This window comes from Mastacembelus armatus, chromosome 16 (assembly GCF_900324485.2).
Source record: "Mastacembelus armatus chromosome 16, fMasArm1.2, whole genome shotgun sequence".
NCBI lineage: Eukaryota > Metazoa > Chordata > Actinopteri > Synbranchiformes > Mastacembelidae > Mastacembelus > Mastacembelus armatus.
This window is the reverse complement of record NC_046648.1, coordinates 22375370-22397893: the sequence shown is the minus strand read 5'-3', so window position 1 is coordinate 22397893 and position 22524 is coordinate 22375370. Positions and strand designations below refer to the sequence as shown.

Sequence of the window (22524 nt, the reverse complement as noted above, 5' to 3'; positions counted from 1 at the left end):
TTCTTCACTTGTATTTATTTATAGTATATCATATTTATATTCTATGTCCATCAGATATTTATATATTTATATAGATATTTACACATGGCAGTGTTGCCAGTAGAAGAAATGGATATTTCAACAAAATGGATGACAAATCAGTGCTATGCTTAAAGCACACAAAGTTTGATTCAAACAAAAAGTGTCAGAAAAACCAGAAAGTGGGAAAACTGCAAAAACACTTGGGTGTGATTACATTTACATGATGCTGCGCCACACCGTTTGTGGATTTTGTGGAACTTGGCTTTTCTACCCCTGAACTTGTGCAAATGTAGTGTTGCTGAAGGTGGCACCATTGACTCCCCCAGAAATCACCAGGCAGCGTACAGGCAGTTGAGATGGTCTTATAATGTAAAAAAGGCTTAAATAAAAATAGAACATATGCTATACACTGAAACAATGAACTGATGCTTTCAGAGGCAAAGGGATAGGTTCAATGTTGCTCGCATTAAGTACAGCCATGCATTAGCAGCGATCGTCACACATTCTTCGATACATCTGATAGCTTGCCTTTGTCGCTGACATGTATCAGTCAAAAATATTGGACCAAAAAACACGCAGTAAGGTATAAATCGTCTCCCACATTCACCTGCTCATCAGAAAATACACTTTGGAATTAAATGGCTTTTCCAAGGAAACATTATTGCTCAAAATAAAAAAAAAATCATATTGACTAATTGGTTTCTTTCCTGTTATTAACATAAAGCCAGTTAAGATCTGTTCTTTCTTTAAATTTCCCTTCAGGGATTAATAGTTTATCTTATTCTCTCCTGAAAACAGAAAAGTGCTGCCAACTTTGCAAAATGTAGAACCTCTGACACACATGCACTCATGTGTTTGTGTGCAACAAGCATAAGCTATATCTTCTATAAATACAGTACATTTTTGATTTTTTCTCTGTAGACCCTACAGTCTTTAACAAAAATAGAATATAAAATCATTTTCAATTCATTCTAGAAACAAACACACAACCATGTTGGTCGATTACAGAGGGATAGGGGCAGTAAGAGGCAGGTCCTGGTGGAGGGTACAGATTGACCCCTTTAGGAAGCTTTCAAGGATGCACTTTGAATGAGAGAAGTTCCTCTGAGTGCATGTTGTTCAGAGAACGCAGCTCAGGAAGTTTGAGGAGCAGCTTGGTGAATGTTGTGGCTGCCTCATCGCCGTGGTTCTGCATCACCAGGTTTCGCAGGGCTCGGATCAGTTTGTCCTGCAGGGCCTCCACCGAGTTTAAGTCCTGGATCCCTGAGCGATCTGTGTCGAAGCAGAGATAGCAGAAAGGTTAACACTGGAGAACAACACAACACTGGATTTATTAATGTTATAAAACATCTGAGATCAAGACTTCTGGTCAAATTTATGTCCATACAAATAAACTACTGCTGATGTAATACTAACAACTATATTTGTATGACTACTTTCTCCCCTGCTCTCACATTTATCGGCATATTCTGAGTGTCCTTACCGGCTGAGACGAGCACCACAGCAGTGAAGAGACTCATTTCATCTGCGTCGAGCCGCAGCGCTGCCAGCTTTTCACTGAACTCGCACATAGAATTGAGGAGCTCTCCGGCGCCCAGCGACCGTAGCGTGTCAAGGCTGTAGCGCTTGCCACTCAGGAAGGTCACTGTTCGCTCAATCACGTTGAACAGGGAGGCGAATCGGACCATCAGCACCTGGAAGAAGGAAAGTGGATGCATTTTAGCTTTCTGAAACATATGTGAAAGACTTTTAATATGCATTTTATAAAAAATGTTTGGAATGTTGTGAAAATTTCTAATTTGATTTTCTACATGTTCTAAAATCTCCAATTCATTTTATTTGTAAGGCTTCATCCTTAAGATAAGTTCATTAAAAAGTGCATAAAAGATATTGACACCCTCTGTACCATAGTGATTTAAAGAGACGAAGGGCTGGCACACACACCCAAACCTCAACCATTCATCAGTGAGTAAGAACAGCTACAGTGTGTGTATCTCAGCTTTCTGCAGAAGAATCTAAATGTTACAGTCTCAGTCGCCACAGACTCTTTGTGAAGTCTCTTTCATTTCCATCCCAACTGTTATTAGAGCAAATATTAGTCAGCACACAGCTGACAGTGTGCTGTATTTGGGAAAGCCACAGTGGATCTTGTGTTCTGGGTGTTTGAAGAGTCCACAGTGTTTGACTTCAAAGAGCCAAAAATAACATGACATGTTTGTGTTTTGCCTGTTTTCCCTCATACCTCAAAAGTTCCAGCTTTCAGCAGGCTGACTTGGTCGTGCTCGGGAAGGTCACGGAAGCCCGGGATCCTCTTGGCGAACTCAACCACCTCCCGCACGGCAGGAGTGAAGCTCATAGAAAACTCCTCCCAGATCTCCTGGCTTGTCTTGTGGGGATCCACGTAGGGTGAAGTGTTCATTGGACAGACCTGGAGAGACACGAAGACACAAGGTTAGTCAGGGACGGTGACTAAAGCCCGTCTAGCTTTAGCTTGCTTTCTGGGAGTGAAATCTGAATTTCAATAGTGGTAAAACTTATTTACTCACCAAATGTGCTCTATTATTCACACAGCTGGCTGGTCCATTGTAATCACTTGAGGCAGTTTGTGTGTGGAATTGATGCTGTCTTTGGTTGTCTTCTGATGGCTCACAGCTAGGGGCGCTGTTGAGCTGCTGCTGCTGCTGCTGATAAACTCCCCTCTCCTCCTTATAAGCAGCATTGGTGAAGTGTTGGGTCTTACTGTAAGGACTGTGGTGGTAACCTTCCGCAACAACACTGTTGTTCCAACAGTTCCAGCGCTCCTGTTGCTCCTCAATGCGGCTCTCACATCCTGACTCCAAAGCGACACTGACCGGCGAGGGTGAGCCCTGACCTTGTCTCTGTGACCTCTGCTGGCTGAACATGAAGGCATCTTGGTGCTGCCTGCTCGTTGTGACTACGGCCTCGTCTTCGCCGCTGTCTGATGCACAGGAGGAGGCAGAGCTGGAGTTGGTGTCCATGGAAACCACAGACTCTGAGTCCTGGGGACACTGCGGGGAGGAGGGGTTGGAGCATGATGGGGAATCGGAAGCAGAGGACGAGGAAGAGGATGATGAAGAGCTGGCATCACTAGTTATGGCCTCCATGGGCAGCGGGGGGCTCTGGTGGCCGTGCAGCATGCTATGCAGCTGGCTGTTGTTGCTCATCATATTGTTCATAGCGTTTTGCATCTCCAGCAACATTCTCTGCTTTTCCCTTTTTGGGATGCGGCCAAATCGGACAGCTGCATGTGAAAAACGACCTCCGTCAGATCAAGATTAAAGAGCTCCAAGAAAAAGAGGGCTTGGAGTTGATTAATAATAAACAAACAGTAAACTAAAATGAACACTCACCATCTCTGGACATGCCCACAGCCAGACACTTCTTGAAGCGACACTGCTGGCAGCGGTTCCTGTTGATCCTCATAATGGTGCAGTTCTCCATTTTTAGACACTTCTTGTACTGGATGTTCTGCTGGATGCTTCTTCTGAAGAAGCCCTAAGGAACACGAGGAGCCATATATGTGTCAAACCTTCAGTGAGGACATAAACCAACCTTAAAAATAGGCAACACCTCATTCCAGCAACTTGTCTCACCTTGCAGCCCTCACAAGCGTGCACGCCGTAGTGGAAGCCTGAGGCCACATCGCCGCACACCTTGCACAAAAGCACCATGCCATTGATTTCTGCAAAATCAAAGATAAGCAATGAATTCTGTGCACCAGATCAAACATGCAACATGTTTTCCAAAGGCAAAGTATAATAAAAGGTTTAGTAAAGTTTAATAAAGGGAAGGCAATGATGCTGATCTTACTGGTTATGCTGCTCTTGGCAGACGTGGAAGAGCGCCCGGCCTTCTCAGTGCTGTGACTGCGTGGGTGCCCGTTCTTGGCTGGAGGCGCAATGTCCACCACCATGCCCACAGCCCTGCTGGGCAGCGACGGGCGGGACAAAGATGGTGATGTTGACAGGTAGCTGCTGCTGCCCAAACAGGCCTCTGGGCTGGATGCAGAGCTAGAAGAAATGTAGGCAATGACGCCTCCTGGGAAAAGTGAGAGATGGTGATATGTTAAGCAAAAGCAAAAAATGTCCTCTTTTTCATTGTACACAGTATTTGTTTAATCCACTATTACTCTACTTAGGCTTTTACTTTACTTGCTTGTGATAGTGACAAGGCAGATGTACAACAGAACTGAAAAAGAGTCTTGGGCAAACATTACACTAAATTTACTATTTCTGGGCAAGAGACTCTGGTTTTCAGGCCAATCTATTCCTTGGAAACTAAAGAAACACATTCCAACCACTTCAGGATGTTTTTTTTTACTCTGCTATGCAACAGGCTTGTCAAGGTTAATGTGAGTCAGAGACAATACAATGAGTCAACTGCAACAAAAATAAAACACACTCCTAGTACAGTATGTACAGATGACTTGGACACGCCTAGACAGCAACAGAGTCTAGTGTGTGTGTGTTTCCTGGTTGGTTTATTCTCTGCTGTGATTGACCTGCTTTATCACCCCCAGTGCTTACTGGTTGGATAACACTGTTACGTAACACGCATGGGTCTCTTTGCTGTCCGAGTGACATGACAACCAGGCAGGGTCACTGAATCACTAGAGCATCATAAAACTACAGAAACAAAATAATGCAAAGGGAAAAACATCCACCACTGGGTAAAGGTTTGGCAAAAAATAGAGAAATAGTAAAACAGACCTTCAAGTGATTATATCCTTTTTTCTATATGATAACTGTAAACTAAATATATTGGGTACTTTGACTTTTTCTTAAAACAAAGATACCATGTTCAACTTTGCAAAGTGATGGGATGGATTAAAATAGTGCTGCAACCACTACACAGTTAATTTGCTGATCACCAGAAAATGAATCTGAAAACTATTCTCATGTTTGAGAAATGAAGTAATTTTTTTTTCTGCTTTTTTATTTATTTATTTTTTTTAAAATCATGGTCAAAAAATATCTTTGGGGTTTGAAGAAAACAAGACATTGCTGGAATCTAATATTATTTTAAATAATATTCTAAATAATTTTTACTTGTGTGCTTTAGGACAAGACATTCACAAACTGCTCCAGTGACTGCCCAGTGTTAAAAGTTTTAAAATACCAAATACTTTCCATGCCAACAGTGGTATTTCTGCAGAAGGTCAAGTATTTGTTTGTGTTTATTGTAATACGTGTGTGTTTTTATTCATTATCTCTAAAAGCGTCCAGATATAGAGGCAGCAGCAGATGGTTAACTAACCCTCACCACGACTGTTCTGTTTCACGACCCGCCCACGTGCGGACCTGTCATGAATTCTGTGAAAGCCAAGCGCGAGGAAGAGAGAGGGAGAGAGAACAAAAACTAGGTCAGCCGCTGCTGTCTCTCTGTCTCACGTGTACCTCGCGCTCCAGCCTCGCGCCTGGACTGCTGCGTGCAGATGGGATTATGCAATGTGCCGCGTCACGAGCTCCGCTCCGACCAATCGGAGCAGAGTTCTGATGAAGCGTGCGCGTGGAGTAGAACACGGCTCGACCAATCAGAGGAGTGTTCCAGAGAGCGTGTACACAGAGGCACATGGCTAGGCGCCCCTGTCCATGTGAGCGGGGCCGGGGAAGTGGAACACTGTTGTTGCGTCAAATGTAAATGTAGCACCGACGCAGCGCTGCACGGACGCTCCTAACCCCGTTTAAAAACACCCCAACACGGCTACACCCGCGGATTTGTTACACTTTAAAACACACTGCAAAGTCATGTGGTATTTAAAAATGTCTCTGGCACATACTCGACGGGGACGATGCTGTAAAAACACACGAATACATCGTGATACATTCAGAACACTACTCATTTGGGTTCATTCATCCTAATAAAACACTTTGTTATGCTCCGGATATACTTCATAATACTGCAGAACATGTATCCAAGTGTATTTTTATAGTGTCCTCATAAATCTGTATCACAGTGTAACTTAATATAGCTCAATAAATAGCACAGGCATAAAAACAACTTGTAGTGTGTGTGTGTGTGTGTGTGTGTGTGTGTGTGTGAATCAGTGTTAAGGCTGAATGAGACCTACAGATATTTACATCATCACTGCATCAAAAAACTCTGTGCACAACATTTGCAGCAGAAAAACGTTTTAATCAAACGTGGTTCTCTCACCAGGCTTGGCTGTCCCAGCGTCCTCAGGCATCTCCGATCGAGGGGAAGGAAAATCTCCAAAGATACTAAAAACTATATGTCACGACTTCTGCCACTTCTCTACAAAACGACCGAGGCAAAAAACTTGGCAACTGTGTGCAGATAAAACGAGTTGAAAAACGGTGTTGAAACTCACATCAGGAATCGGTTTGTGGGAAATAATCTGCACGTCCAGCTCGGAGAAACACAAGAGAGAAAAGTCAGACAGCGTTGGGTTCAGAGAGAGAACACGAAGTACAATCTGTTCTAAGGAACTCCCCCTTGTGTGACTGCGGGTTAGTCAAGAGAACTAAATGTTCTCAATAGTGGGCTCGCCCATGTGACCCATTTGTCGGCCACGCCCCTCCGCCCGCTGGAGCCACTTTAACCCAGTGACACACTTTCAGGGCAGCAGGGGGCGGAGCCAAGAGTCACGGCGACGTAACACAGCGGTCACGTTGCAGAACACAACGTGCAGGGTGAAGCCTGAACAAAACAGCACAGGGCTCACGCTGACAGGGACCGTCATTCAAGTTGTCGTCAGCAACGTTGCTGCTGTTCGGTGCGGCGGCCACTCCTGTACTTTTCATGTTTCCATGATCCTACATGTGAAGTCGTGTTTGTTACTCTACAAGTGAGGACGCCTTCACTTGTACACTTTAACACTTCATTTTAGCTGGAATATCTTCAATGACATTTAATTTACCAAAGTGTATTTGTCTCTTTAATTTTAAATATAACAGTCTGCAAAAAGCCGCACTATGCACACGTGTATGTGCACATGAGCATGACTTTAGTGTATGCACGAGGGTGGACTTAGTCTGTTGTGCTGCTTATTTTCACATGACCAAACGAAAGATTATTTCACTTTGACTAGTTTTACTGTGACTTTTGTGTCCATGGTTAGTGTCCTGTTGACAAGTGGTTTTACTTAACACAGTGCAGTTCAGTAAACCACCACCTCCACCACTGAGACCTTAACTGTCACTGCTTACTTAAAGTCAGCACCTCTTTTGGCTCACAGTTGTCACAAACTCTGCACTTAAAGATTCACAGAGATTTGTATTGGTCTGTGTTATAGTGTATGTGTGCATTGTACACGAGGGTGTGTAGATGTGTAGGTTAATACGTGATACAGCTGAAAGTTTTATTATCTACAGTGTGACTGCTGACATTGGTTTTACATGTTGGTTTTTCTCTGTACAATCAGTCAGGCTGATTTAATGTCTTACCCAGGTTGACCACCTGGAAACCAGTCGAACCACCAACCAGCCCTGTAGCTCTGACTTTCTGCAGATTGAAATCTGTTTAGTGAAAAGTGCTGAGTTACTGTGAACGACTACTCAGTTTATTCTGTCAGTTTATTATCTCACCAAAGTTTATAGATGACACACAGAATTACGGGACTTATATTGAAGTCCTCGTTTACATTCAGCATTTAAGCAGTGACGTGCAGTTTTTCATTAACTCAAGCCCCAAACTTCACCATCAGTCATATATCTGATGGTCTCAGGTTAAATATTGTTTTTAGATGTCAAGATCACATATAAACATTTTATACAAGTTTTAATCTCACAGTGAGACCAGTGAGATCCCAAATTACAGCAAGAGAAAAGGGAAGGATTGTGCTATAAAAAGAATGAACATATATTTGACATATAGCAAAAGCGAGTGGAACAGTTAACACAGGGTTAATTCAAGTATTTGGGACATTGATTATGCAGTGAAATATAGTGACTGAAACATCAGAAAAACATTTAGTTACTTTTTGACAGCTTTTATTTTAACTAACCAATTACCCAAACTGTATTTACTGCATCACTTCTGAAAGCACAGTGTACTCGATCAGAAACTATCAATACCAGATTCATTTGAATGGTTTTCTACCTGGCAGTGGTTTAACCCAATGGTCTGACATTAACTCTCCTTTCTTTTAATTATTTATAATAAAGTGAGATTTATTCTGATTACGGTATCATAAATTGTTGGCTATTGTAAATCTCACAGCCTAAACTACATACTACATACCTAAACTATTAATGATTAACATTTATGATTACTGACCAGAGGAATTTGTTTTGGAGTTGTTAACACATGAACAAACCAGCTGTATTTTCAAAATTAGTGATCTATTAACTTTGGCCACTTTCCAAACTAAAGAGCTGAAAAATCTCTGTCAGTTAAAAAAACAATGCGTATTACTACAGCGATTATACACAGTGAGATTCAGCTGCGCGGCCAAGGTTCAGACCTCAGTGGAATTTTTCACTCTTGGCAGAACTGAAGACCCTCAAGACCCTGTTGGCCTCGAAGTATTTTAAGAACTGACTGCTGTAAAACTGTTTTAGAGAATCAATATCTCAAGGCAGCGTTTAACAAAACATCCCGCATGCTAAATATTAAACACAGACTTGTTGACACAGATATTACTTTGTTTCACAAACTCCCTGCATGCAATCAAAGTCCTATTATTTAATGTGTTGTACTTTCTGCTTTGTCAGAGCTGGGATTTGCTTAAATATCTGTCGGTAGTGAGACAGATGAGACAACTCCTGGTATTCTTGTACCAGTATTGTCTGACTTTCTTTAAAAACCTAAAACAGCTAGGCATTGTAAGCACAGGAAGAAGTAGTGTGTTTGTTTGGGCCTATTTTCAGCCATGGGTTTGGTGCTTTGGTGGGTTTTTGGTGTATGTGGGGTTGATCTAAAATAAAACAGAACCCATCTATCCATTTTCTGCCCCTTAACCCTGATCAGGTCACGGTGGCAACAGTTTCAGTAAGGCAGTCTGAAGGTGAAGAGGTGGTCACTAATAGGGATTCTGATGTTTTTGGTTTGTGGTTGAAACTGGAACACTGAGTGACATGTAGGGTCATTGCAAGTTTTCCAGCTATTCAGCAAAATTAATAATCCTGGTTTGTGAGATGGCCAGGTCCCCGTGAGTGACAGCTTGTTGAGACAAATGTACTGACACATTCAACGTGGCTTTGGTCAAATTACGTCCGACTATGATTGTGTGCCCTACATTACGACAGTGATTATTGGAGAAACTGTCCTAAACATATATTACATTTGACAGCCCTGACACTGTCACAACTGTTTCTTGCCAGTGACATAATGTTGGCATTACTGCTGATGCTTTCATTTCTCACTCCCAGCTTGTGTTTTGTATGGCGAGTGTAGAAAGGTCAAAGGCAGCAGGGATTTTGGACCTAACGTCTGAGCTGTGCTCCTGGATGTGAAAACAAGGAGATTGCTGCAAACATGTTGAGACAAACCTCAGATTTCATCACGTGTCGTCTTTACCCTCCTGTTTAGCATTCTGACACTATGTAAACACTTTATAACATCATTTAGCTCTAAGCAGATATCCTCTTGTTGTTTCTGTTACTCAGCACAGGGGTGGACAAAATAAATAAAAACTCAAAACTGCAACTCCCAAAGAGACGATACTGTTTATTCAACACCTTTAAAACACCTAGAACAAATATCATCGTCCCTCCATGAAGGAGAATTTGTTGCAGTATTGTATCGCTATGTTCATTTGAGTTTGGTGTACCTAATAAACTGCCAACTCAACGTGCAATACCTTCATAAGGAAAAGGTAGAATTGACATTTTATTATATTTATTTATTGTTTCGTTATTGGTTAATACTGAGCTGTGACAGGAGGAGTAAGAGTTGCTGACAAATATATTAATAACACAAACCTGCTCACAGCTTGTACGTGGAATCCACCCTCCAATTAACAATGTAGGGGAAAAAAAAGGCAGGCAGACCAGACTTCCTTTCCATTGTGTTCCTTTATTACCATATTTGTGGTGATAACTTAATCAGGAAGCAAAAAATATACCAGACAATAAAGTACTAAAAATCTGAGATAGAAATAACCCCCCAACACAGACCACCCAGAGTCCCCTGCCCCTCCTCCCAATGCTGGTTTATGTGGCGTATCGCTTTGTCCACTGTTTGGCTGTTCGGTCATGTTCTGCTCTGTTAGTTGTGTATTGGGTGGCGATGCTTCCCACGAGAGGATCAGCTGAACAAAAAGAAAAAAGGTTTCAGGTTAATGTTATCTGCACATACAAAAAAATGAAAAGAGAAAGTGCTTTTTAACTATGTCAGGAAGTTTCATCAACAAAAGTGTTTATTGAATCAAGATTTAGATCTTATCATTTGCAGTCACTGCAACTGCACAGCAAAAACAAGCGTAGATGTCCTGTCACATTAGTATGACTTATGAGTTATTAGTATGCATTCTTTTCATTACATCTTTTCAGAATGGCTGTTATGGATTGGCAAAGTTCGTCTGGGTAAGTTTATGAATGCTTAATAACGCACGACTCAGATGTCAGAGCAAATGACACGTGTCAACTCTGGAACAGATTGAACTTTTAGCTTTAGCCCCAAGTGGCTGGTAAAACAAAAAACTCCCTGACAGTTTTCACTCTTACAAGCCAAATACACATTTAAACTAGAATAGGATGTCCAGATGACGCTGGGTTTCCTGTCAAGATGGCAGCCTTGACTAAATTTACCAGCATTTGCAAGCACGAGTTTCAGATTCCTGTTGTTTTGTAAAACCATGAAAATGATGTTTAGGTGGCATTTAGGTGATTCAAGTAACGTGTCTGAAACCACACCGCAACCCAAACACTTAAATTTACTTTTTCTTCTTCTCCTGTCACTCCCTGAATCACACACTAAATGGTTCACACTGTGAAGAATAACCCAGAGATAAGATTTGACACCATGGGCGCCATTGGGTCTGGCTGCAAATTATAGCCATTCTTATACATGGACCCCCATTTTCAGAGGTTCAAAAACAACTGGACAAAACATACATAATTACTATTTTTAATACAACAAATTTGTTTCAGTTGGTGCCTGCCTGAATCTGGGACCCAAGGACATCACCAGGGTTTCTTTTCCCCCTAAGATGCTTTGCCAGATCTTTACTGCAGGTGCTTCAGTTGCTGCTTGTTGTAAGTGTTTCTGTTTTAGAACCCCTCACAACAGCTACTGAAGTCAGCAACACTGTTGAAGAGGTAAGCACATCACTGTCAATTATTAACCAGCTGTCAATAACCCTCTCGGGCTTACCTGGGTTACAGTCTGTGAGCAGGGAGCAGATGGACAGCAGCACCTTGGAGATGGTGAGGGCAGGACTCCAGTTGTCCTTCAGGATGTCCAGACAGATCACCCCCTGGCTGTTGATGTTGCAGTGATAGATCCTCGTACGAAAAGTTACCTGCAGACAGGAACAAAGCAGCTCACTCACGGTGCAACAGTGTCTCTACCATTATTTATTTTCCGATTTAATCATGTCAGATACACTAAACTGTGCTGTAACTAATGCTTGTTTCAATTCTCTTAACCCACCAATTTGATCTATAAAATATCAAAGTTGTAAAACATACCAAGTAAAATATCCTAAAGCACGTGGTGCCAAATGTCTTGTTTTGCGATCAAAATGTTCTTCTTCTTTTCCTTTGGGCTGCTCCCTTCAGGGGTCGCCACAGCGAATCATCTGCCTCCATTTAACCCTATCCTCTGTATCCTCCTCACCCACACCAACTATCCTCATGTCCTCCTTCACTACATCCAAGAACCTCCTCTTTGGTCTTCCTCTAGGCCTCCTTCCTGGCAGCTCTAACCTCAGCATCCTTTTCCCAATGTATTCACTGTCCCTCCTCTGAACATGTCCAGACCGTCTCAATCTGGCTTCCCTGGCCTTTTCTCCAAAACATCTACCATGAGCTGTCCCTCTGATGTCCTCATTCCTGATCCTATCCATCCTCGTCACTCCCAGAGAGAACCTCAACATCTTCAGCTCTGCTACCTCCAGCTCTGCCTCCTGTCTTTGTCTCAGTGCCACTGTCTCTAAACCAGACAACATTGCTGGTCTCACCACTGTCTTGTCCACCTTTCCTTTCATTCTTGCTGACACTCTTTTGTCACACATCACACCTGACACTTTCCTCCACCCGTTCCAACCTGCTTGCACACGTCTCTTCACTTCTTTTCCACACTCTCCGTTGCTCTGGACTGTTGACCCTAGGTGCTTAAAATCCTCCACCTTCTTCACCGCTACTCCCTGTAACCTCACCGTTCTACTTGAGTCCCTCTCATTTACACACATGTACTGTTTTACTGCGGCTAACCTTCATTCCTCTCCTTTCCAGAGCAAACCTCCACCTCTCTAGATTTTCCTCCACCTGCTCCCTGCTCTCACTACAGATGACAGTATCATCTGCAAACATCATGGTCCACAGAGATTCCTGCCTAACCTCATCTGTCAGCCTGTCCATCATCACAGCAAACAGGAAGGGGCTCAAAGCCGATCCTTGGTGCAGTCCCACCTCCACCTTGAACTCCTCTGTCACCCCTACAGCACATATAGGTCAAAATGTTCTGTTTGTATTTAATGAATTTTATTCTGCTTCTAATTGTGATTGTATGGATGAAATGTTTAGCTTGCACTTTAATGTCTATGTTACCTTTGCACTTTGATTTTAGAGAAACCCTCTCATTCTTCCTTAGAAATATTTGGTGCTTTTGCTTGACAAAATGACTTTAACTATCAAATATTAATGGATAGCTGCCAATCATTTCCTTTGGATCCATTGTTCAAAAGCAAACAAAAGTAAGCTTTAATTTATATATTTACTCATTTCAAAAAAAGAAGGCATATTCATGTAGAAACCTAAATGACTAATGTGATGAGAATTTCAGTCAAACAGGCTGTAGCTGAGTGAACTTGAAGATTTGTTCTGTGCAGGAGACGCAGCCCTCTAGTGGCTGAGAAGAGGAACTTCAAAATGCCAGGAAACCTGATTTCTGAAAAATAATTTCTTCCAGGTGTGACTTTCGCTTTCACAAAAATATTACTAAGAACTTGCAACTTTTCATTTAGTTGTCAGTATACTGACTGGCAGTGAAAATGTGATTTATTTATAGTAAATGTTTGATGCAACACTGGAAAATTCAATGTCTCAGTGTCAGTGTAAGTCTCAGAAGGGTCAAAGCTGCAGGTATTTAGTAAAGACGAAACTTCATGTGCAGCTTTGATTCAACAAGGTTTTTTTTTTTTTTTTTAAATGTTTTGCTCACCTTCACCTTTAAAAGGCTTTTCCTGCTAAGGTTTTCACAGTAAACTAGAATTTCCATTCACATGCATGACCCAATATGTATTCTGTCAAAAATATAGTGTTACAGAGATGAGAGGAGTTTGTATTGAGCTAAACAAACTAAACAGAATGCTTTTCCATTGCTGTGTTTGTTGTTTTGCAGGCTGATCATTTTAGTGACATGATCTGTTTGACTCCATTAGAGATAAGCCTTAATAACAAGATAAACAGTGTTTTTACCAAAACATCAATTTTTCTATTGGAAATAGTGTTTTCATTGCCACCATAAAGACTATATTTGTGGCTTAATTGGTCCAAATAATCCAGTGACAAACAAGTGAATGACTTCCATCTAGTCATTTCAGTAGACTGAAAAATACAGTGATTCACAGTATATAAACAACCCAGTACTGAGCTGGAAAAAAAAACACCCATCAGATTTTTAGTTTTGAAGGGGAAACTCAAACATGAACCACAGAGTTTCTGCAGTGTTCATCAAATTAGACGTAAAGCCTTTTAAAACCACACTGAATGTAAGTTAACAGCTTTGTATTGTCATACAGGTAAGAGATTGATGGAAAATTAGTAACTTGGTCAGAGGCAAGTGACAGAAAATTACTGGTTAGAATACCCAATTAAAAATAATTGCAGTTCTTTGCTAAAACTGAAGCTAATCATTAAAACCATCATCAAAAGGCCTCCTGGAGCACAGCCCAATGTTGTACCAGTCTGTGTACTGTAGACCTGTAGATAAGCTTTATGCGGCTACTGCACTGGAAACCAGTGTTCAAAGGGAACCGATGGTAAAAATGCTTCAAGAACAGACGTTTTTCCAGAACAAGGCTCACAATACTGTATAGTTTTTCAGTGTTCCCACAGATTCCCACTTAATCCACAGCTGCATGAAAATCTCAGGCTTGTTTTTTCCTGAAAAGCTCAAACTGCTGTGACTGTCATGACAGAGGTAGAAGTGCAAATAAAGTAAACTCTGCACATGTAACTCAAAATTCACAGTGCTGAGTTGATAACTGACAGTAAATTAAAACACCTGACTACCTCTTCATTTTGCTGATGAGAAATACAGAAAAAAACAAACTTATTTTCAAAACTAAACTTGATGGCAAGAATGCAAAAAGTTTATTTGTTGACAAAGTGTAATGAGTTTGAACTGCAGTCGGCTTTTGCAGTTCACTAATGTCAGGTTAAAGAATTTCTAGATATTATTGTTCAGTGTCTGTTTGAATTGTTCCTGCTGGTGAGGCTGTATATTGTAAAGCAAACAGCACAGCTGTGAAGTGTTTAATAATCTGCTTGTCTATCATTTTGTCTGGTTATTGTTTCAGAGAGATGACACGTCAGTTGGTAACATTTTACGAGCTGTAAAATCCTGTCATGGTATTATAAACCTGAAATGACATCTCCCCCCACCCCTGTGTTCTTTTATTGAATAGCTGTTTCCAGTCTGAGTGCCTCCTCACACCACCTGGTTGTGTAGTAGTGTTGTTAATACCTTGGGGGGTTTGAAGGGGTAGTCGGGTGTGAAAGCGATGTCCAGGAAGAAGACGCCTCCCTCGTACACAGAGCCAGGTGGTCCCAGGATGGTCGACCTCCACTCATAGATGTTGTCGCCTTTTGGGCCGGCACTGTAGGCAAAGAAATTCCTGTCACTAATGTAACGTAATGTAACATCCAGGCAGGAGTAACGTGTTTTAGGGGTGAATTCATAACACACAAATCAACATGTCAAGGCAAATTAAGTGCATTTTTATTTCAATTTATTTTTCTTCGACTGCTTGAAAATCCATTTACCTGCTGCTGCACACTGTGATACCCAGTGTATTTCACATTTCAAAGAATCAGTGTTTGTTCTGGCCTTTTATTTACATGCTAGATGACTCTGTTTCATCAGTAATTCTGGGGAAGAAAACACCACCAGCGAAAACAAACACTGTGCAGTTTGTAGATGAGTAAATCTCATCTATAAACATTGCATAATAAATGAAGCCAGAGGAAAAAACACCCACATGCTGAGGAGGAGTGTCTGTTTATCGGTGTAGATTATGTGATGCATCAAATAAATGCGACTGGATCTATATCAATGGAGTAATCAATGCAGTGTGAACTACAGTATGAAAGTCACATTCATTCATGTACACTGTGTAACACTTACTGGCAGCACTCTGGAGTATGTGGGCGTTTCACTTTCTTTCCTTGGTAAGGAGTTAAACTAAAAGTGACTATAAATGCCACCTTCCATTAAACATCTGCTCAACATGTGTCATTGAAATGGAAATTCCACCAAAAATAACTACAGGTGTGGATGCAGTGTGAAACAATAAGAAAAAATTTGAAAGGAAAAGCATCTGTAGGTCACATCTTTTGTGCCTTTAACTATTCTTTAGATTTAGGATATCAGATTTAGTAGAAGCAACATTCTGCCATTTGGCTTTGGGAGATATGTCCTCATAAAGATATGTTTTCATGTCATATTTTTGGAGTGGTGAAAGTTACTTTTCCCCTGTGCATCATTCAGAAGACATTTCGGTTCAGAGCAAATCCCCAGTGATCTGTCTCTGCGTCATGATTTGTAATCTGTATTGATTTTTGCTCAAAGCAGCGCAGCACTCATCCCTCCTACATGCAGAACATGTGGTCTTCAGCCCTTAGGGGTAATGAGTACAAGACATAATAGTATTGATCCACACTTCAGTGGGGGTGGGGGCAGATGTTTCACTCTGCTGTGCTTTTTTTGATTAGCGTTAACATGGATGTTTGGCAGAGTTTCAGTGCCAACTACAACACAGACAATCGATGCAAAGAACACAGACTGAGCTAATTAAGTGGGTGTTAAAAGATAAGACAAAAACTTTCACAACACTTAAAGTTTTGACTTTCAAGTGGCTGATTTCAATCCCCTGTCCATCCCCCTGCTGCCCAGCCATTAAACACCATTTTACTGTATTTGTGGATATCATGTAGTATACACAAGCTAAACAAGCCTTTCCATGTGTTAAAGCTGTGCGGTGCATCACTTCAACACAGCTGGGCAGCTGCTGTATCTGCACTATAAAATGTATTGAAGATTACACCTGACTGCAGTGTTTTCTGAGAAGGCAGTAGCACAGCCAATTAAATACAACTTCAGATAAAAGCACAAAGCATAACAAGATCTACAGTCAATAGTTGCAACTCTGGACGCGTTTTTATTTGTGACACTTCAATTTCACATGAAAAGATTAGTCTATTAATAGAACAGCTGACTGACAGAAAATATATTCTGTTTATTCTGAGATTCAATTCATTAATTTCTGTCTCCAATCTGAGGCTTTTCATCATAGTAATCTGAATATCTGTGGACTGTTAATCAGGCAAAGCAAGACACACGAAGACTTGGGGCTCTAGGGAAATTCTAACACTTCACAACACTACAAGTCAACACTAAAAGAGGAAAAAGCTGAAACAAAACTTTTGTTTCATTAAAACCACAACAATGCAGACATGCTAGCATTCCCTTCAGTAACAAGCTCAGCTGGACTGACTATTTTAGTTATTACATTAAAAGCATTATAATATAATATTATAATAATAATCTATTAAACACAGCTTTTATTTTGTGCTGAGGCAGGTTGTATTTTAAGATGTCATGCTTTATTGTCAGAACTAAGTAGTCCATTAAAAATGACATAAGGCTGTTTCTAAAACCACACTGCTGCAGTCATCCCTCCTTTAACCCACCACTTTAGTAATTTAACCAAAACCATCATGCTGACGTCCAGACACTGTCAAAGACTTCACTGACTCTTCTTTGGTGAACTGACTGGTTACCATTTCTGACTAGTGAAAATGTTAAATGAATACCAAGAAAAAAAATGAGGTTTTAAGTAAATGTACAACAATAGGCACTTTTGGACCAGAGGAACCTTTTTGTAGTTCTTAGAACCTTTGGAAGAAGTTCCCCTATTTTATACGTGCACACTGCAGGAACTGAAATCTATAATAGTTCTTAGAACACTGTTTTCTGGGACTTTTTTTAGCTCCTGCTTCAGAGTAGATACTTTTCCAGTACAACACGAACCATGAGTGACGCACATTTAAGTTGATTTGTCAAACACTAACTTAAGACAATGCAGCATCAGCAACTGTCATTTTTAAAAAGTAACCACATCTTCTCCTTTCACGTGGGGGTCAGAGGTCAGGCTCTACTTCAGAACACCACCACGGGCTTTACTAATCTGCATCAAGACACATTGGGAGGGGGGAGCCCTGCTGACCAGGGGGGTGAACCCAGACAGTCCAGTTTTACGGGTGGTGTCTTTCACCGCACTATAAAGAGGCAACACATTTTTCCCAGCTGTAAAACAATGTGTTTAGCACGTTTCTTGCTTGATCACATTTTTTCATCCTTCAACTCAAAATGTTTAATTTATATGTTACTTCACCATCCCTGTGCTGAATAACGGATGAGCAGATAAGAGAATGACGTTTTCACATTCAATCTGCTGAAAACAGAAACATTTCTTTGTGCTCTGATTTTAAAATGTTACATACAACCTTTAATTTTGTGACCTTACAACTAGTTGGTCCCAACATGCAGCTAACTGGAAACCTGAAACCTACAGTACATCAAACTGGGAACGGACTTTTAATGAACTGTGACACATCTTGTGATCAATAACTGACCTTCTGAAATGTACAGTCCCTGCATGAATTTTTCAAAGAGGGAAGAAGACTAGACGAAATCTTTAGAACCACAGAACTATCTGAGGTATAACCATATCAGAATCAACAGCAGGATCAGTGCGTTCCTGATGAGTACACCAATGCATAGAAAAAAAGACTGAGCAAGGAACGAAACCCACCTGCAGTTTGGCGGAGGGTCCAGTGTAATGTCGGCCAGCTCTTTCTGAATCCTGCACATAAGAACCCAAACATCAGATCATTCCTCCAAAAGAACATGATTGTTCATGAAACAGAACACAGTGTTTCTGACAGCACATTACAATAAGATCTTACTTTTCACAGAGAGGAAAGGGAAGCATTGGGCTGCTTACTATAAACACATCTTGGGAATCTGTACATTATGGGCTGTTGAAGAAATTAGCATGTATTCCCCTTCTAATGAATTTCTTCTTACACGACCACTGGACCATGATGTAGGGTAAAAACACAGCATGTTTTTCTGAACCACCGATTCTGTAGATATTTCTTCCTGCTGTACTTCAATTCAGTATCACTTTTGCATACTCACGTCAATTTATCCATGCTGGAAATCAACAAAATACGACCACTTTTGTTTGTGTTCCTGATGTAAGTGGTAATCTGTCATGGCTTTCTTCACACTGAAATCCCACAACAGCTGGCTGAGCTACACTAGAAGGTTGTAAGTGATTCATCACTATACAATCTGGGGTTTTATTTTTACCTTTTGGCGCTGGTGGAAAGCAGCTTGGAGGTCTTGCTCATGCTGGCTTTGCTCTCCCGTTTCTTTTTGCAAGGCGTGTCCCTCTGTCTGCTTTGGCTGGAGGAAGGTGGTGATGAGGAAGAGCTGGTGCTGGCACGGGAATCCTCATCCGACATACCGGTTTGGATTGGAGAAGAGCCGGAACCTGAAGCGAAGATCAACATGGCAAAATAAGTCACATCATAGCTGCAAGGGGTGGAGTAGTTTCACAATGATTTCTGAACAAAGCTGATGCCAAGTTTTACCCTGAAAGTGACCAGGATATTTCAGAATTCAATGCAACTTCCATTATTTGCAAACACCTCAGCATAAGTTATTATTAGATATTAGTCACACACTGAGACTGCATGTAGTCGTGAGATTTGGATGCACAATTTGCAGTTATTTAGTAAACAACAGGCTTCCCTTTTCTTCCCTGTATCTGAACAGTGTTTCCTGTTGAGCAGACTGACAGTTGGACAAAATTGCCTGAGCACCTCACCTGGGGATGCAGTAAATTATAAAAGACATTTTTTAGCATTTGTCTTAGAATCAAAACAATCATGAAAATAATCATCAGATTAATTGATAACGTGAATGACTGTTAGGTTCATTCCCATTTCCTCTGCCACACAAACCCAGAACTGAATATTTCCCCCCCACGCTTAATAAGTACTGACAGTCACCGTTTCCGTCACAAAGCTAAAAAAGGCTCTTTGTCCATTTGTTGCATTTCGTTCATTCCACTTCAAAAACTAAATGTCATTTGTCCAGAGGAACCTAAACATTTTTACAAAGCAGAAACCTCAGGTTCCTCATATCAGACAGGGAGGTTTTAAAGTTCATTTCATCTTAAATATGTCTGCCCTGCACAGTAAGGTCACCTACAACATGTTTCTCAATGGGATTTTAGCAGAAACTGACAGGAAACTCTCCAGAGCCGTTTGTTCCAGACCGCTGACGTAAATGTTTTTTTTTTAATTGACTAATCTTTCCAACAACTTAGTTTTCAGTTGCTGATTCAGTTGGTGTTTAACAAATACTTCATATGATTAACGTTATATTATTAGGAGTTATTATTATATACAGATGGGAAGGAGTGTCAATAAATATCAATAAATAGCTGAATGTCCTTGGCAATTGAGAATCTGTGTCAGTTTCCATGACTGTCTTTCATACTTTTCTCAGCATGTTAACAAAAAGGACTTTAAAAGTTTTAAATCGTTTTTGCTGCAGAAACATTTGCACTTCTTCATGTCCAGGTGTGTAAAATACCTGCTTACCTGTTACAGACGGACACACCTGCTTAAATAATTGGGACCTGATATTAGATCTAGATTTTAAAGTCATTATTTATTGATTAACAAATCTCACCAGCGATCATCTGTGTCTATATGGGGGGGCAAGCTGTTAGCACCTACGTGTTTTATTTTAACGTTTCCGTGACGAAGCCGTTAGCCGACGAGCTAACTAACGAAGTTAACTATTACAACTCCAGCTAAGACTGACATCTAGTTGTTAAATACTAATACAATTCAACGGTTAGTTAGCTGGTCATGGGTAGTTAGTTGGTCATGATGGTGACCCCCCCTCCTCCCTTAATCTCCAACAGGCAACGAACACTCAGGCCCCACGACTGGGGGGGATACGACTACTTCTTGGAACGGCGTGAGGCTGAAACCTGCTTGCTAAGCATCCTCTGGCAGTGATCACACAGCCCGGTGACCGTGATATAAATTTATACATCGGTTACCGTGTTTACTTCACATCACACCGTGGAGACGGATGTTAAAACCGAGTACAATAATGTGTATTTCAAGGATAAACGTAACAACGAAACATGCAACGGTTCAAACTGTCGTCAGGAATAACTCAGTTCCAGGACATAGCCGGAGCCGCTTTTCCGTGACACCAAACTAACCACGACCGTGTTTGTTTTCTCGGGTTTTCGGCGAGTGTGTACCGACTAACCGAACTCCAGCTCCACGGCAGCACCACACAGGCACCGGGCCGGTTAGTGTGCTTTAACTACGCAGTGAAATATCGGCCATAAAGCCCAGGTTTTAGTCGCTAATAAAACTTACCCAGTCTATTGTGTCTGGACCTCCACCACGGTCTCGGCTGCCTGTCGCCCTCTGCGGAACGGAAGTAACGTACCGCGGCTGCAGTGGGCTGCTCAGAACCGGTCCCGGTCTGGAACCACGACGACCCACACCGTCAGTATTTTACACTAATTAACAAAACTATCGTACATTTATTTATTTTAATAGACATCGTGTGAGTTTGGGGTTTCTACGTGTCGCTTTTTGACAACACATGTGGTTGCAACAGGAGGTCGAACTTGTGAACTTTGAGTTGCGGGACTTTAATATTTACTCCAGGAGCAATAGACTTATAAATAACAACCACATCTAATCAATAAGTCACAGGCAGACAACCATAAATCATATGAGGTGGCCACCTCTGAGTTTTCATAATTTAAAGAAAGACTAAGCACATTTACACCAATACTGCTTTTAAGTACAAATCTAAGGTTAATAATCTCAAATATTAATCAATAACTGCAGTTTTACACAGAATCATTAAACCTACCCCAGGTAAACATTCATCTAATGATAAAATACAGCCTATCATGGGCAACATTTTACTGCAGTTAATTATTTTTCACTACTGGTAATACTTCTGTACTTTAACTTAAGCAATATTTGAAATGCAGGACTGGTAATGGAGTATTATTGATAGTAGATTTATGTATTACACTACTGATGTTTTGTTTACAGTATTTTAGGGGGTTAATTATGGAGAATGTCAGCTATGACTAAACTGCTGCATCAGTGGCCACAGAAACTGAAAAACCACTAAACTGACCACATATCTGTGGATGCATCGAGGAATTACTCACTACTAACAAGGTATTATTATGGCACCAGCGAGGTGAAAATATTTGTTATATAGCGCCTACGAACACATTTTCACAGTTTCAAGAGGTGAATGTGAATAGTATGTGTTTTTGTATTAAGGGGCATCAATTTACTGCCCTTTCTGCTTCCATCATGTACAGCCAGCAATTCAATACCTGCTTATTAGGACTGCAGCTGGTGCGATCAGTAATAAAATTACATACTGGGACATTTGGAAACAATTCCTCGCAGAAATTACTGGGCTTAAGATTTTATGAGGTAAATATTTTAAGGTCAATAAGATATTCTGTTTTTTGACATCAGCATGTGCTCATATTGAGCCACGTTTTAAGGCTGACTTTAAACAGGTCCCATTATGAAACATTTTCACAGTTTGTCTCTTTCACTGAGTGAAACACTTAGATTCAACGAAACAAACCCAAGAACATATGATTCAAAGTGGAATTAAATTATTTATGCTCCAGCACCATTTTGCACAAAGACCACACACACCGCTTGATATACTTTCAAGATCCAGAAAAGGTTAATAAATTCAGGCAAGTTTTACTACTGCGACACATCAACCTAATCCTTCCATCTAATCTTTGGCAAATATCTATTCAGTGTTGTTTTCTCAGCACCCATTAATGCAGGAATGGAGACTTTAGCCAGGTTGGCAAACAGCCTGCTGGCAACCAGCAGCCACCTCATTATTTATTCATACCAGTGAGAGCCAATCAGAACAGTCATTAAAATCTAGAGCAGGCTTTCATAATGTTATTTACTCCAAAAACTAAACTGAGAATCTGTAAGTATATGAGCAATTGGCTGAGTCAGC

At 40.9% G+C, this 22524-nt stretch overlaps 2 protein-coding genes across 2 annotated transcripts; both read right to left on the bottom strand.

The window, feature by feature from the left end:
• On the bottom strand, positions 1-6516 carry nr1d2a (nuclear receptor subfamily 1, group D, member 2a). The gene is made up of 8 exons (XM_026317045.1): positions 6199-6516; positions 3853-4080; positions 3636-3724; positions 3393-3537; positions 2568-3283; positions 2264-2449; positions 1505-1715; positions 1-1293 (listed from the first exon to the last, which is right to left on the bottom strand). Exons 1-8 carry the CDS (start codon positions 6227-6229, stop codon positions 1094-1096), a joined length of 1806 nt encoding a protein of 601 aa, XP_026172830.1. The 5' UTR covers positions 6230-6516; the 3' UTR covers positions 1-1093.
• Positions 6517-10000: 3484 nt separating this feature from the next.
• On the bottom strand, positions 10001-21026 carry LOC113136511 (ubiquitin-conjugating enzyme E2 E1-like). The gene is made up of 6 exons (XM_026317388.1): positions 20871-21026; positions 18769-18952; positions 18206-18256; positions 14857-14989; positions 11320-11467; positions 10001-10255 (listed from the first exon to the last, which is right to left on the bottom strand). Exons 2-6 carry the CDS (start codon positions 18921-18923, stop codon positions 10158-10160), a joined length of 585 nt encoding a protein of 194 aa, XP_026173173.1. The 5' UTR covers positions 18924-18952; positions 20871-21026; the 3' UTR covers positions 10001-10157.
• Between the last annotated feature and the right edge of the window lie 1498 nt (positions 21027-22524).